Source organism: Falco cherrug, chromosome 6 (assembly GCF_023634085.1).
Source record: "Falco cherrug isolate bFalChe1 chromosome 6, bFalChe1.pri, whole genome shotgun sequence".
Classification (NCBI taxonomy): domain Eukaryota; kingdom Metazoa; phylum Chordata; class Aves; order Falconiformes; family Falconidae; genus Falco; species Falco cherrug.
Genome location: NC_073702.1, coordinates 52,188,740 through 52,205,801, shown reverse-complemented (window position 1 = coordinate 52,205,801; position 17,062 = coordinate 52,188,740). Strand labels below are relative to the sequence as shown.

Below are 17,062 nucleotides of genomic sequence, written 5' to 3'. Positions count from 1 at the left end.
GATGCCACATTGCCCATAAGTCCACTGTTCTCATGTGCTTGTGAACGAGGCCTCAGGAGACAGCCAAAATCAGACTGGAAAATAATACAAGCTGTTGTAATGCTAGATTTGTAAGTTACTCTCCCCTCTCAAAATCCAGCCAGCATACCCAGGGGCTCCAAGGTGATGCCTGAGAAGAGAAAGCTTTGGGGGCTTCCATACTTCCCCACTCATAGTAAAGAACAAAAACTAAGACTCATTTTTGAAACAATATATAGATACCATCATTTATTAGGTATAATAAGCATAATGAAAAGATTTATGATAATTTTTTTCCTAAACAGATAGCATTACAAAAAGAATTTCAAGACATTTTATACAAACTGCTTTCTCAACTCTATTTCATTTTAATTTCCTTCCAACTAGGAAACACCTTCTTAATGTATTTGCAAGTTCTTGACTAACTATTCCCTGTTGCATATACCCTCCCCATTGGTCTGATACATCTCTTATATTTATTGATCGAGGTTGGAAGACACTCTATAAAAGTAAATGAAGTTAGCTGCTTCAAAAAAACAGGTTAAGTCCTGGGACTTTATTAATTTTAGCTATGCAGAACCTTTACTAATTTTTTTTCTACCTCTCACTCTTTGCAGTAAAGAACATTTGGCAGGGCACTTCCCATGAAGTGCACATAGTTAAAAACCTGCAGATGTGTTACAAGCTAATAATCCCCTGCAGCTAAGGATTTTGACTAGACTTCTTTTTCCACACAGCAAAAGTATCCATTTTTTCACTTAAGAGAAAAAAATGGAACATTATAAAGTTAGGATTAACAAGGCAGAAACCAGCAGAGTCTTGAGTATACACTTAATTGCTTGCAATATATCAAGGCTTGTGCCACTGTGGAGTACAAGATACTGAAAGGGGTTTTATGATGTGATTTTCTCTATGAGAGCCTTAGTATGCATTGGTAAGGGGTATTTATGCATTTTCCAGTTACATAAAATAGTATACACTTTCCACTTTTAAAATACTTACGAACAACAAATCAGTGAAAAATGGTCCTTCTAAAAAATATTTGATATGCTCAACTCCTGACATGTAGGGGAAACATACCTCTGTTTAAGCCCTTCCTGACTCTTCTACTCTGGATAAAAGAGCTGGACCATTATAACAGAGCTTTTTAAGCCATAGATTTTGATACAGTGGAGAAAAGAGGCAGACAGCCATGAAGAAAGCCACACCAGGACCCTCTTCAAACCAGGTCTGTAGGTTGCAGAGGTGGCTTGAAATCCCCTCTGCTTCTGCCTGCTCTGCACTGGCCCCAAAAATAGCATGCCAAGATTTTTAAGGGTTTACTGACAGTCCTTGCTTACCCTTGCAAATATTTAGAAATAAATACTTAAATTCCACATGGATGGGCAAAAGTCAAGATGCTGGCTTGGGTAGGGAGCTTTTTCTCATACTTTCCTTACCCTGTGCCTACAGCTTAAGTGAATGAATGAAAAATGGAAGCAAAGATGTGAAGTGCTGGCTGACTAATTTACTAATTTGGCAGCCAGTGATAAAGGTATTTTATTGAAAAATGTGCAATATCTTCAAGTTAAAGATGATACATACAAAATGGGATATTTGTGAGCTGCTTTCCTTCAGGAAGAAGCTTGTTTTGTTTATTGGCAGTTTAAAAAGCTTTTCTGAATGTAATTAGTAATATGAATGCATTTAAGATGCAATGGAATACACATACACCCCACTCATGGGAATGAATGAGTAAACACAAGTTTTTTTCATGTTTAGGCTTTATCTAATCAACCCACATCAGATATGAAGGTCCAAAACAGAGTAGATAACTTTATTGTAGAGTGCCAGTACCATTTCTCTACATGTATTTGAAAAGTTTCCAGCCTTTTCAACTAACAGCTGATGACAATATTCTGGAAAATGTAGTTGGTCTGTCAGATATCTCTGGAATACTAACGCATTTTTCCTGGTGCTTATGGGGAAGAGTAAAAATATGTGGGCTTCACATTACCCAAGATCTGATCTTCATAGTTAGGAAGGCAGCAGAAGAAGAATCCCAAGCATATTTCCATAATGGCGGTGGTCCAGCCGAAGCCGTAGGCCCAGCTGAACATATTGATCCCCGTCATATCAATTTCAGTCGAGAACTTTACTGGATAAATGACCAGGCCCATGATGGAGAACACAGCTGAAGAAACAGGAGAAAACAAAAAATGTTTAAGCTAACACCCGTCACGTTGCCTGCCTCCATAATACCTGTAGCTAAACTCACCCGTGTTTTGGAATATTTGAAAATTGATCCACTGCTGTAACAGTCTTTATTATATGATTTTTCATAGAGAGCTCAAGTGCACACAGGCAAAGATTTGGGTATAGAATCAGCTGAGGCACATACCAGTTCTAGTACGGATATACCTGTACAAGCTAAATTTGACTTCACATACTGCCTTACCAGCGACAAAAAGCAAGCCTCCAATCCCACGTATGAAGTTGAACCGAAGTGTGTCAATGGCAAATGCTATGATGGCCAGAGCAAAACAGATGACTAGAAGTATAAAGCCGACCAGGTATGTGGCAGCAGCAGCTCTTCCCCAAGCTGAAATCAGAAGGAAGATACATTAGAAAGGAACAAGAAAATCCTTTTGCAGTGTTCTTCTCTGGTTTGTAATGAAAGGCTGTTTATAAACAAATGTGAAAAGAAGGTCAGCTCCCAAGAAAGCAAGCATGGGATCTTTCTCTCCTCTCATAGGTGAACATTTTAGTTCCACAACAAACCATTCACTGAGTGCAGAATACATGAAAATGCCAGCTTTGACCTCTCTTATATAAATGCAGTGGGGCTTGTGTGTAAGCTTCCTCTTTAGATTTAACAATTAAGACAAAAATGACAGTAAAGATGTAAGAACAGACACTATCCTTCAATAACGAATGTCACTACCTCAGCAGGTGTCATAAAACCAGCAGTGTTTTGCATGGACAAGGAAAATTAGACAGTCTCTGAAACTAATTAAATTCTTCCTTTAAAAATATGTGCTTATACAAGCACTACCAGTCTGGCATGCAAATTTAAAGGTATGGCAATAGCCCATAAATGTCAAAATTCAGTAGTTTCTGCTTTCCAGCCTTTGTCTAACTGTGTGTCCTAAATGGATCCAAAGATCTGGAATCTATTTTGTAGGGAAATTTGACCTTTGCTTTTGATCCAAAGTCAGAACCATTTCATTTTGAAAAGCTTGTTCAGGGTATTAACACTTTCATTTTCAATTTATATAACTTTATGTTATAACATGTCAGAGCAAAGCATATTGTCTTGGCATAACAACTGGGAAAAAATATTATTTATTCAATATTTTAAGTCTTGAGGGGCAACTGCTGCTCAAAGAGATCAAAGTGTCTCCTCTTCTGAATGTAAAAATCCCACTTTGATACGTTTTAAATTGTGTATGTAGGTGGAGTAGGCAGTTAAAATCTGCTGGACATCTACAGACTTCACCTCCTCACCTACACTATCCGTTTCTAAGGTGTCAGCTTCTAAACAAATATACATACAGTAGCAGCATGAGAAATTATCACAACCAAAAAACCCTGATGATAATTACAACTCAACTTAAATGCTGTGCAGGCTGTTCAGTGAAAGCTCCCTCTGGAACTGAGTTAGTTAAGATTTTTGGTAGCCATTAACCTGCCAATTTGTCTGCTTTGAACGTGCAAGTAATACAATGCAAAGTGTCCTATCTTCCCCCTGCCTGGTGTTGGGTAGGCATGAAAGCCACCGTTGTGTCCCTGGTGGGTGATACCTTGGTGCTCAGCCTCTCTTCCTCCAGGCCCCACACCACCTCTGCTATTAGACTAGAAAAATAGATCAGGATTTTCCAGCTCTACTTTTCTTCCCATTAGCCCATCAAAACCAATTTCCCTTTTTGTTCGCTTTTCACCATTCCCCCCTGCTTTACAATCCCACTCCATTTTGGCTGTCACACTACATTTTCAGTTTTATGTTGTGTCTTTTTTTCTTCCTTATACCAAAAAGTTTCTGTCTCCTTATAGGTCTTTTCAACTGTATTATTTTTCCTGTAAACAGGCAGCTGCCTGAGAAGACTGAAAGGGACAGCAAAGTTGTGCCCACATCTCATTTTCTATCTCAGTATTTTAGTCCAAACTCTTCTCTTGGGGAGCTTACAGGAGGCTTGGAGGTAGAGCATGGAATGTGGAGGCACAGGTGGGAGAGCAGCACCTCAGGCAGAATGTCAAATGAAACAGCCAGGAAGAGGAATTTCTTGGACTGCCACAGCTCAGTTTTCCCTGCTGAGGTTGCTTCTGCTCCCAGCCTCTCTCCCACCCCTCTGTAACATCAAAAAAAGGGGCACCTAGCTGTAAGAGAAGTTGCTCAGCAGAGGTGACCTCACTGTTCTCGGATACAAGAGTTATAATCATAGAATCATAGATTTGGGTTGGGAGGGACCTTAAAGGTCATCTAGTTCCAACCCCCAGAAGGGTTGGCAAAAAGGGTGATATGACAAGGACATTTAGAGGTGATTTTTTTTTGCTAGGTGCACAACTGGTTGTGGTTAGGTGCAAAACTCCTGGGCAAAGGGGTGTCCTTTCCCAGAGAAGAGTCAGAGGACACAGGAGGTGCTGAAGCGCCATGAAACCTGGTGGTTTCATCTCAGTTACTGCCACCACCACTGCTGTGGGCAGCAGACAGTTTGCCAAAGCTCAGCCTTGCTTCCCAGGAGCAGCTGATGGCTGAACACCATCCCCTAGGGTGGGAGCATCGCCTGGACTGGGGGCTCAGGAGCTGGTGCCTGCTGGCACCTTGCCCATGCCACCATCTCCCTCCTCTGTTGGGCTCGCCCAGGTGTTTTTACTGAAGTAGTGTTTCAAATGCTGTGACTGTATGAAAGCAGATTGGGTGCACACCCAGCCCACTGGGCATTGACTATGTGGCAAGAAGAGACATGCTGTTGCAGGATGCTTAGGTCTTTAAGAGGCATTGCTTAATCACCTAGCAGCCAGTTTTGTGACTCTCACTTCCACAAAAGAGGAAAAAAAGTTTAAATCAGTGTTGGAAGAAAACCAATATGCAGCTCCAAGTAAGGCAATAGGATTACATGGAAGAGGCACTATGGGTTTTTTTTGAGGAACAGTACCCTGACTTCATCTGTCCTTTTCAAAAAGTCACCGTTATCAGTAGTCTAAGACTGCAGCGTGCAAACACCTTACTTTTCTAGGGTAAAAGGTAGCAAAAGCTTTATGTAGGAATAATTGCAACTGTTTCTGTATCTGAGATGTTTATTTTGCCTTGTGCCAGCCAGGAGCACTAGAGTAGCTTAGTGTCTTTACCAATAGGACTATGACTTACAATTCCTTTAAAAATGCCAGAATTAGAAGAATTAAATGAGTCAGAAAACAGTGACAAACAAGTGGCTAATCTGATTTCAAATCTTCTCTTATCTTCCACTGTTGTGGGGTTTCTTGCTTTTACACAAAGCAAAAACATAAATAAACTGTCCTAACTGCAAAGGTTTGTCTTAAAAATATGAACTCCACAGCAAAGGATCACAGGTGCAACCAACTCAAAGTACACTTTACACAGAAGAGAGTTGGAAGCTGTAAGGATCTAGTCCACCTCTCATCAAACCAAAAATTGAAACAGAGGGAGCAGCAGGTTACAGGACATCAAGCTGAGTCTGAAAATATTCAGCAGTTCATGAGATCTGTTTTCTCAGCCCCCAAAAATGGCAGTGATGTTTCAGCTGTTCAAGAGTTAAAATGTGCTTGTGAGAAAAGAAATGTGTGTTTATGCAAGAGTGTCCTTGAATACCAGCAGGATCCTGTAACACTTCCCTGCAAGTCCTATTTCTCCTTTTTTCATCTCCTCAGCTGAAAGAACACCAGTGAAAGCTATGCAAGGGTCTGTAGGAAGCTACATGTCATTCGCTCTTAAAAACTCCTTCTAGCTGGCAATTTTCTGAGCAATTTTGCCTTAACACAAGACCTTGCTACCCCAAATAAGCAAAAGGAACCCATGTTTTCATGTTTCAAGCAGAGCAAGGACAGTGCTTCTGTTTACAGTGTTTTGTATGTCAATCAGCATGATTTGTGAGGGTCTGGACTACCCACAGTGAATGAATGTAGCAATATGTGACTACTGGAAAATGAAAATACGTGCCTGCCTTCTAAAACTCCATGCTGTGTGAGAAGACCCTTGAGCTAATTTAGAGACAAGAGCGAGCCCACTCATGCCAGTACAGAGCTCACTGTAGCTTATGAGCAAGGTAATTAGCTGAGACAGTATACAATAATAATAATGCAGCTTTATTACTCTGCTATTAAAGCTAACTCGGTTTAGAGGTAGCATGATTACTTCTTGTATTGCACCATCTAAACATGTTCTGAATATCCTACTGCTGACTGCAGCCATTGGGATGCTGATGGACTTCATTAGAGATCCAGGATTAAAAGTGCCTCTGGTTTCCTGCCTTCCTGATTTTACTCCCTCCTGTATTTTCCAGTTTGTAAAAGTGTAAACACTGTCTGTGCTTCACACATAAGGAAATAAACTTCCTTGGCCAGCAGGAAGTTGAACCAAAACTTTGAACCACTACCTCTAGTCTTTCCTTAGCCTGCCATGTTTCATGCTCTGAATGGTGCCTTCAAAAAAGAGCTGTCGTGCCTTGAAAATAGCATGTGAAGTCTACTTCCCCCATGACAAATACAAATTTTTGTGTTCTGGTATATGTGGTTCAAAACATGGGAAAACATTCACAATGACATTCTCATGTTTTTCTTGATCTGGTAGCCCCAAACCACATGAACTACTGAGTCTCTCTCTTTGAGTGACATTTTCTGAAAGCAACCCCAGAGCAATCAGAAGTACCTCTCCTGGTGTAATCAATAAGAACATATTTCTCCAAATTCTCCTTCTGGTGTGAAGCTAAATACACAACTAGCACTGGAAGTAAAACAAATATTTATTATCAGCTCACAGACACCAACAATTACCTTACAGGTTCTTGCTGACTGTTTTAACACATCTGCCACTGCAGTGAATTGTGTAGCAATTTTGTGAAGGATAGTCTTAATTCAAAAGAAACAGAGAGGTGGGGGAAAGAAAATGTAACAGACTAATATTTTGCTCTGTTATCCTTCATACCACCAAGGGAAAGAAACACAAACCCTGCAGTTCTAGCTCCAATCTGGCAAAGCAATTCTTACAAGAACTAAAATCTGCCCTGGTGGTGATTCACCGCTCTGTTGTATGTCATGAGAATGTTTCTTGGCTGAGTTTGCAGAGTTCAACCTGCTTTACATCCCTCTGATTAAAGGGAAAGAGCATTATTTTGGAAACAAAGCTGAACTCAGGTTTCTCAACCTGACGTTCTTTATCAGGGTGTGGTGAACCCTGCAGAGCGCATGCTTCACTTTGAAAAGGAACTGCTTTGGCCAGGTTTTATCCATTTCATTTTGGTTTGTTCTCCTCAAGAAAGCTTCCATGTGAAAGTGAGCATGTCTGCAGCAGAACCTGCATTCTCCTTAGCGTGAATCTAAAGATCGTCCATCAAACTCATTAACTCACATCTCAACTTATCAGCCAAAGAGTTATGAGCTGTTGGTGTATGTGCAAGCCACTGTCATCCAGCACTCTGGATTCCTCATGTTATCTGTGCAACACTAGACAGTGCAAAAGCCTGTCTTTTGGAAATCACAACTCTAACGTGCCAACTGTGGGAAAGTCCTGTGCTCTTTTTGAAAACAAGTGAACACTGAAATCTCTGCGTTTGATGCTCACATGAGCTGGCATTGAAACACTAATGCACGTGTTTGTATGCAGCCAAGATAAATCAGGAACTTTTAAAAGCAACTTCTTGTGAATAAACTGTATGTGCAGACTGAAAGCTATTGACTGAAAATAATTTCAAAGGAAGGCTATACAATTGAAGAAAATCACATGTTAGTCATGGAAGATTTATGAACAGAATAAACTGAGGAAAATATATCAAAGGCATGATTGGATGTGTATTACTCTTTGAGCTTGTATCTCCGTTGCATCTGAATCATTCTTAAAACAACTGCATTCTCTGAATATCTTTCCCATGAGGAGTCAATACTGGATGTTTCCCTTTGGGGGTTTTTTGTGTGAGTTTATATCATTTGGAGTGCAATACAAAATTTTTGGTCCTTTTGTTTGGCATCCTTTTTGGTAATTCTGTTCTTTCCCCTAGCATTGCTTCCTTAGAATTCATTGGCAGTTAATAGGGATTTCTCATTTAATAACAGAAAATTATCTCATAACATGCAAGCCAGTTTTATGTGAGCAGGAACCAGCTTTTAACTTGCCACCTCTTAAGAGACAGCTATGGAAGTAAAGAATGACTTATGTAAGTTCACACTAAGATAATCTTGCAAAAGTTTCTCAGTGATAGTAGCAGGCCCCATATACATAAGAAAGGATTAGGACTTTAGGACTATTACCCTATGATAATGATTTTAAATGACAACAGTAAGGAAAAGAACATTTATGAATAGGCCATTTATCAATAAAACACAGCATGTATTAGCACAAAGCAGTGTCTTGACCATAGCTTGGTGCTAAAGGAAGAGCTCAGTTTAGCTTGGTGGACTTTAACTCCTTTAAAGCAAAACCCTATTATTTCCCTTCCACTGACTTCACTCACGAACATATATAGGCAAAACCTTCATCCAAGACCTTGCATACTTCTGGAAACCTCTTCTCTTACTGAGGCAAGTAATTCAACTTAGAAGTTATTCCAAATTGAATTTGAGGGGAGGAGCAACTCCATCTTAGGGAGTGGTTCAAACTCATCTCATCATAAGCCCAGGCATGTACAAGCTTGACTTAGAAGCTGGTTTCTGCAAATCTTGTATTAATGAGGGTTCCTCCCTGATGCTTACTTAGTGCTAGGGAGGCAGAAGTGGCAGAGGGCGTAGAGCCATCATCAAAGGGAGCACCATGGGAGTAAGTTAGCTATTAAAAATAATGTGCACACAGTGCCTCAGAATTAAAGGTTTGCTCATGAGAGAGTCAGGGAATACCCCTATCTCACATTATCTTCAGAAGCAGTTGCATACATAGAGAACATCTCGGGATTAAAGCTCAGTCTTCTGTGTTTTAATGCCATAACATTTTTTCCTCCTATTTTTTACTATTTGTTTTAAATTAAAGCAGGATTGGATGTGTATATGGGGGTTGGGAGGGTCAAGTAAATAAAATAGGTAAGGTGTTCATTAATCAGTACATATACATAAGCTCAGTTAATCAGAGTAGCAAGAGGTACCTGCTTCCTAACTACTCCTGAGTTAAAAATGGGTTAAAATATTTAATGTGAATTAAAGAGAATCAATTCCATGGTAACGCAGGCTATGAACTAGGACTTTTAATCAAAACAGCAGAGTGGAACCTTTCCAAAAGCTCTTTTAAAGTTTTATATTCCCAGGGCAATTTGAGGCTGCTGAACACTGAATTTACATCTCATTTCTATATGCGCCAAGTATTGTTCTCACTCTTGAGCTGCAGTTTTCATGCTGTAAGCAAACTTTGTTCTGAAACCTTGCTGAAAGTCGCCTTTTGCACTAGGGGGTTTCTCTCCGATAGAGAGCAGCTGTGAATCTGGATCTAATTTTCTGTTAGAAGCAAAATTTTACCATTTGCAAAAGAAAAACCCCAACATATAAGCAGAAATGGTACTTTGTGCTCATAAAATACATCATAAGCTCTATTTACTTTTCTTGTGAATGAAATAGCTTTTACAACACATCCTGAAAGTCTTCATCACTTGCTGCTTACTGCTGATGGGGTTGTTAATGAAGCGCACAGAGACTTCCTACATTTGGGGCCTGATTTGGGCACAGTGTGCATATCCAATGTAACAGGTGACATTACATGTATTCATTTGCAGATTAGTACTTCAGCAGGACTGTGTGTGATCTGAAGTGTTACTTAGTACCAGCAGAAGGAAGCCAGAAACCTCTAGGACATAAACTACCACTATCATTCCACAAAGTACGTTGGGAATTTTTCAGTGATGATAGATTTTGTAATGGTACTTGACAAAGAAGCAGCATGGTGTTACAATACTCACTGACTCAATGTGTTCAAGGTTGCTCAGAGCAATGCAAGTTGCCAGTGAGGAAAGATATGGAAATGTGAAAAAAACCCAGTGTTTTGAGAGTTGTTTCTTCTGCTGCATAACTACTTTCCTGCTTAAGATAGTTTAACCTGACTGTTATCCTGACTGTTTAACCCTACAGTGGAATTTGAAATCTATCTTGCAGTCCTTATCACCATTCAGAATATGGAGAGGTTATTATAGCCCTGCTGTATCAGATCACCTCAATAAGCTAGAGGAAGAGATGAGGTGAAGAGAAATGAGAGTTTAGCCACAAGTTTCCATGCATCTGCAGCAGCGATGCCTCCTCTGTGTGTATGAGTGAATGGTATCCTCTCAAGGACTTAAGGTCCTGACAACGCAAAGCGTTGAGGATCTTTGCAAAGTCCTCAACACCAACAGTTCATATCTCCTGTTGGGGAGATGAGAACTCTCTATGCAATTGCTATTTTCCCACCCAATTTAACTGTAATTCTTAAAGGAAGATTGGATAATAAACAGTGGGATGACATGTGGAATTGCTCTCTGTAGAGTTAATTGCTGAAGAGTATAACTATTACTTAGAAAAGAATCTAATTAAACCAATCTGCCACTAAACATACAAAAGGACAAACCCTAAAATTATAAGGGAAAGCATGTTAGCAGATGAGGAATGAAAACTGCAATGGTAACTAAATTCTCTGGGTTTGATTCCCTTCTGTTATACCTCCATAGTAACATCAGAGTGTCTCCTACAAGCTGGAGGAAAATCAAATTTCTTCTTTATTTCTTGCATCAGAGTTCCTTAAATATATTGTTGTGATATTTTCATTACTGCATACTTTTAATTGAACCTGTATTTTCTAGCATTCTAAGTTTTGAATAATGATTGAATATTCTATGTTATTAAGTAACTAATCTTGTAATCTCATTTCTCACTGGTTAGTCCCAGGTAACATTACACTTCTAGGAGACTGATGACTTAAGAAATTGTGTGCTTCTGTATACACTGTCATTAAAACTACAGGCAATCACTGTATGTAAATATAACTGTTTGATGCTAAGTTGCAGCAGGAACAGCGACAAGCTTTCATTTTCAGTTCACACTGTGTCAAAGGAGTCAGGTTTGCCCTGGAATCCAGGCAATGCACAAAACATAGAGCTGGGCTCTCCCACAGGCCTCCTTGGACTAGTCAGAAACCTCCCCAGCCTTTGTTTTCTAGCTGCAAGGACACTTTTCCAAATCTACTTGAATTTCACCAGATTCTGAAAGCCTTCAGGTGCAGAACCTTGATTTCAGGGGAAGTCTGCAATAAAGGCCCTATGACTTGAGCTAGTCCCTGCTTCAAAAGCAGTTACTTGCTTGCTTAATTTCTATTCCCACATGCAGCCACCCTCAGATGCCGAAGAGCTGCTGGGACAGCTTGCTTCTCCTCCCAGGCACTGCTGAAAGGGGCTGTCTCTCAGCCCATCCATCTGGAAACACCCCTATGCCACTCTGGTCAGGGAGCTTGCTTCAGCTCGAGGCAAGTGAGGGCTTCCCCATGCCTGGGGTCAGGTGCTGGCTGTCAGATGTGATGGGAACACGGGGGAAGGCAAAACAGTTTTATGCAGGCAGCTAGCAACAGGGAAACTTGGTGTCTGTTCTGTTCTGCGCCCTGGGTGTTTATGAGTCACTGGTCTGCTGGAGGTTTCCCAGAGGGAGAGCTGTGGGGCCAGCACTGCAAGGCCAGTGATAAGTGCAGTACGAAGATAAGTCCTTTGCTACTCGGAGACTGATCCTGACCACACTGCGTACATTGCTGTTGTAGCTTTAGCTGGGGATTTTTAGCAAGTGATTTCCATTTTGTTATTCCTCCAGAATAATAAATTGTGCTTCATGGTAGCAAAAGATCCCACAGACCCAGGAGCCTGATATAGGGATATAGGCAAAACAGGGAAGAAAATCGAAAATCTACTCAGCAGTGGTGTTCCTATGAGACTAAAGCAGAACGTCTTTCCTCAAGAGGGTATTACCTTTTGCACATTCCCTTCTTTCATTTATCCTATAGACACACTCATCTGCCACCATATTTGAAGTAATTCTTGTTCATTATAATCATACATTTACTAGTCATCCTGTCTTGTAGTATTGCATTAATATTTATGGACCAAAATAAAAATGGAATGAGCTAGGACAGTTACCCATTATTTGCCTGGAAGACAAGATGCAGGAAGGTGTCCTTTCCAGATGGCAAAATCATTTATCTCTCCACTAATCCTCACAGTCACTAAACTTGCCACACTTCCTAGGAAAAGTCTGTAATTGAATACTATGATGTGAAAATAAGTGAAGATCTGGATTCCACTTGTCATGTGGAAATACCTCTTCCTGATTTTTTCCCCCCAAGATCTCTATTTGCACCATGCAAATGAGCAGACCACTTCAACCTAAATTTAGAGATTTAAGCTGCAGTTATTTTGATGGCAGCATCTGCATGTGAAGGAGCTGCAGGCGTGAGTGGAACATAAGAAGGAACAAGGGTAGTTTTTCATCCTATTGTGCAACACATTGAGACTAATAAAATAAAATCAGTTCTTTTCCCCCAACTAAATCCACACATGTTTAAACACCTTCAAAGCCTGCAGTGGAATAAATTGTACACTGAAAAGATGTCTCAAGTCTGTGAGACACACCTTGTTCAAGAGAGGTTATATAGCCAAAAATCAAGAAAAACAAAGGAGTGCTGTGCCAGCTTCATGAAGGGATTTAACCTCCGTGTTTTCTTTGCAAGCTCAATCATGTCCCAGACAGATACATCCTATATTGTGCTCATTATCTATCCAAAAAGTCTCTGTCTCTGTCTTTGTAAGGGTTCAAACATGTTATAAGCTTTAGACCTTTATTTGTTCCAAGTGCCAGAACGTTGCAGAGCTACAGTTTGCATCCCTCAGCCCCTCATCCTAAACTCCATGCATTTCAAGTAAGTGTCCTAATGCACTAAATATTTTTTCCTAGAAAGTTCTATTTATTTCAGCTAAATATGTTTGAAAAGCCAAAGACTTCTGATAAAGTCTAGATGGGTGTTATATGGTTAAATCAAAAGATCTGAACTCTTGGAGAAGAAAACAAAATCTATAAACTCTTCATATTCTCACTTCCACAGAATTCATGAACTTTGCAAAAAAACAAGTGTGCAGGTGCTTTCACAGAAAACAGCTACACCAGTGGAGTTATTCTACTGGATTTCAAAAAGGAAAGAAAAAAAAAGTGTACAAGCTTCTTGTCTTCTCTGTGAGGTGTTAATTCCACCAGTTTAAGCAGCTCTTCAGAGACTCCAAACTCCACTGGTGCAACCAATGAAACATTCAACCTTCTTCCCTTCCAGTCTGACCCACCTCAATGATGCTGGGATTTTGCCTTCTGTCTGTGTATGTATATGTTAAGCCAAACAGCAGAGATTTAAGGGGAATTGCAAACATCACACATGGAGAATTTGGTTTGAATTTGCACATTATATTGAACAACTTGCAGGAAAGTTACGATTATATCTAATCATGATAGGGTAAAGATGTCTGTAGTGGATTAAGATAGCTACACTGTCCAAGTCATGTTGAGAATATTTGCTGGCAGCTGCTGGGGTACACGTGTATCACCTATGTCAGTGAAACCATCCCCACAGGAAGACTGAATCTCAGAACCTACGCAGCCTGTGGCAGATCAGGCAGGAAGGCTGAGAGTAAAGCCCAGAGAAAATGAGATGGGAACTGTGGAACATGTGGAATAGAGGGGGGGGCGGGGAAGAGACAGTTCATCTCAGGAAAGATGTAAAACACTTCTGTCCTTTCTGTTTACATCACATCTTTTGTCTCTGTGCTCAGGAAGGCATATAACTACACTTTGTTTATCCAGCACTGTGTTTAGCTTGGCATAAAACGAAGTTAAACACCCCACAGAACATGATGCTGAATGCTTGTTTTCTATGACCTTTCTGAAGCACTGTGGATAAATGTAAACCAGAATTATTAAAACCCTCTGTTTCCACACTGAGGCAGATAGAACCAGGCTCAACACAAGAACTGGATGCTCACAAGTGAGATGCTGGCCTGTGGCCTGGTCTTTTGAGTGGAATACAAGACTGGCATCAGGTACCTTCACCCTGTGTGAGGAAAGGCAGGAGCCCTAGAAGAAAGATGCCAACCCCACATCACCTGAGCAAGAACAGAACAATAGGAAAAATGGAGGACAGGATTGGATCTGAACACATCCCACCTCTGGAGAGATGGTGTCTGAAGGAAGGGACTGGAAAGGATCAGGGCAGTGACATGAGTTTGCATCCTTAATGGTCAGGTCTACAGCCCTCTTGTGGGTCAGGGGTAACCCACCCCTGCTATGGCCAAGATCCACGTTGTAATGGCATCATCTAGCAGAGGCAGAAGCCTGACAGTGCAATCCACTGTCACTTGGCTTATACACACATTTTTACATGCAGCCTTTATGTCCGTTGTCCCAGACATATCACCCTTTTCCACCTGGAAATGTTGTCCAGCAGGATTTTGAGGATTTGCTTAGGTTTTCTGGATATTTAGTAAGCCTAAAGAGGTGAAATAATAGATGCAAGCCCATTGAGAGCTTAATGCAGTCACACAGCACATGAACAGCATTTCTGATGTTTTCAGAAGCATCAGCTGACTCTCCAATATACATGTTGGAGAATGATCTGCACGTGTGTACTAAGCCCAACATTTCTGCATTAGAAGTGCTGGACTTATTTTGGATGTGATTCATGGAAACCCCAGACATTGCAGGGTAGTCCACATAGAGGATACCCTCCCTGGTTTGTGTGAAGATGCTGTCCAGTGCAAAAATGTGCATACAACTGCAGAATGTAAGCATGTCAGATTGAGGCAGGATAAGGAAGGAAGTGAAATGCCAAACAACCGTGTAGGACCTGGAAGCAAGGTGAAATTTCTCTTATATTATCAAGACAATCAAGGTGAAACTTCTTAGCATTTTCTGTCCGGTTAAAGCTGGCATTCATGACACAGGGCCCAACATGGCGATCAGGAGGAGGGATCACTTTTCATGGAAACTCAGGACTGAGAAGCCCTTTGCTAAGCATCAGGGTGTCTCTCTCCTGCTCTTCAGTGCCATGTACCAGAGGCCAATTTGCTGGCCTGAGCTATGCCTAGCCACACAGCTGATGCAGGAGCTCTGGGAGCAGGACTGGGCATGGCACTTAATGGAGCCAGTCTTGCCCTGGAGCCCTGTGCTCACAGGGGCCTGCTGCAATTAACTTGCTACAGCTCAAATTTGTGCATAGCTGGTAGAGCTTCACCATATACGATAAACATTGAGTCAGAATTTTGAAAAGCTGTAATAAATGATCCCTGAGATTGCTTCTGCAAGTGTTTTTACACTCATTTTCAAAAAGAGCAGCTGAGATTCTGAGCCTTAGAGAAAATTATATTCCTTTTAATTTGAATTAGCATAAATTGTAAGAATGCTTGAACTTTCCTCCTGGCTCAGGCTAACAGCCCATCACTCAAAATAACTTGTTTCAGACCATGGCCAATAACAGATATATAGGGGGAAAAAGAAAAAAGAAGGAATAGGGCACATCTAGAGTGATCCTTCCCTTGGCCTATTCTCCCAGTCTCAGTGGTTTACGTCTTTTCAAGCTGAAGATTGCACTTGGGTCAACATGTTTAATAGTGTACTTAACCAAAATTCAGTACAAACAAGAAATCCTTTCATCTTTTAAAGCTTTCTTTCATAATCACAAGGAGAGTCTTTCACGTGACCCACCTACCGGAGCAGTTTCAGGGCAGCACGTCAGGGCAGCCTGACACTCCCCAGATATCTTCCTATCATCTTACATTTCTACCTCCCCATTTCTTGCTAGCACTCAGGACTGGCTTATCACACTAATACCAGGCCTACCAACACAATTAGTTCAGCAGTAGCTGTTATGTTTCGGAAAGCAGTGATATCAAGAAGAGGTTACTAGCTTCTTCTGAGAGAGGAAGAAAATCTTAAATGCTGTAATATTTTCTGTTATTACTGTACATTGCCACATGTAGTTTTTTGTACTATGCAACCCACCAGCTAAAGCAACCAGATTTCCTTCTGCACAGGGGTGAGGGCATTTTTCTTCTTCACCCTGTTAGTCAAAAGCCTTGGTGTATTTCAGTGACAGTGCCTGTTGCCCATGACTTCATATATAAATGCCAAATATTATGCAATATGGTTAGGAGAGCTGAGGGAAGATGAGCTCAGAGATGTGACCCACTGCTTCAGAAACTGCTCCCCACCACCCTTGCAGGTGCTTACCGTAACCCATGAGGGACTCGCAGGTCCATTCCCCACCCGGCCCAGGCCTCCTGCAGCTCTCCCATAACGACGCTTGCTGCACGTAGGGCAAGGTCTGCGACTCCAGCCAGCCCCTGCCTGCCAGCGCAATGATACCAAAGATGACACCTATGCCCAGGAGCAGGGGTAGGATCCATCTGCACCGCGTGTAGTCGAGGCCGTACTTCACCATCTTTCAGGGCGGGGGGAGGCTGGTGGGACGAGGATGGATGTCTCTGCCACCGGCTCAGTGAAGCAAAGCAATGGGTGCTTCTGCAAAGCTCCTGGAAAGTGAGTGATGGTACCTACGAGAACGTGTGTGCAGATGTTTGAGAAAAGCTTTTTGATCGGGAGAGACAATGCAGGGAGGGAGGGAGGGAGGGAGGGAGGGAGGGAGGGAGCTCCACCTAGATTCAGATGAGTAAGAGCCGCTGAGCAATAACCAGTTGAGCTGGGGAGAAGCTTCGAGGCTGGGTTTATCTGTGGGATCCTCTCTGCCCTGCTGACTCTAACAAACCGGGTTTGTTTACCCTCGGCATTTAACGCTTTCCTTCCTGCCACTCCCCATCAGCAGGAGCATCTCACAGCTGTGTTTACACCTTTCTGTCTCCTAAGGGAT

General features: G+C 41.4%; 1 protein-coding gene across 1 annotated transcript; it reads right to left on the bottom strand.

Moving 5' to 3' along the window:
* Positions 1–310: 310 nt before the first annotated feature.
* On the bottom strand, positions 311–16,759 carry LOC102046643 (p53 apoptosis effector related to PMP-22-like). Its single transcript, XM_005435791.3, has 3 exons — positions 16,426–16,759; positions 2,456–2,599; positions 311–2,191 (listed from the first exon to the last, which is right to left on the bottom strand). The coding sequence occupies exons 1-3, from the start codon at positions 16,634–16,636 to the stop codon at positions 1,977–1,979; spliced, it is 570 nt and encodes a 189-aa protein (XP_005435848.1). The 5' UTR covers positions 16,637–16,759; the 3' UTR covers positions 311–1,976.
* Between the last annotated feature and the right edge of the window lie 303 nt (positions 16,760–17,062).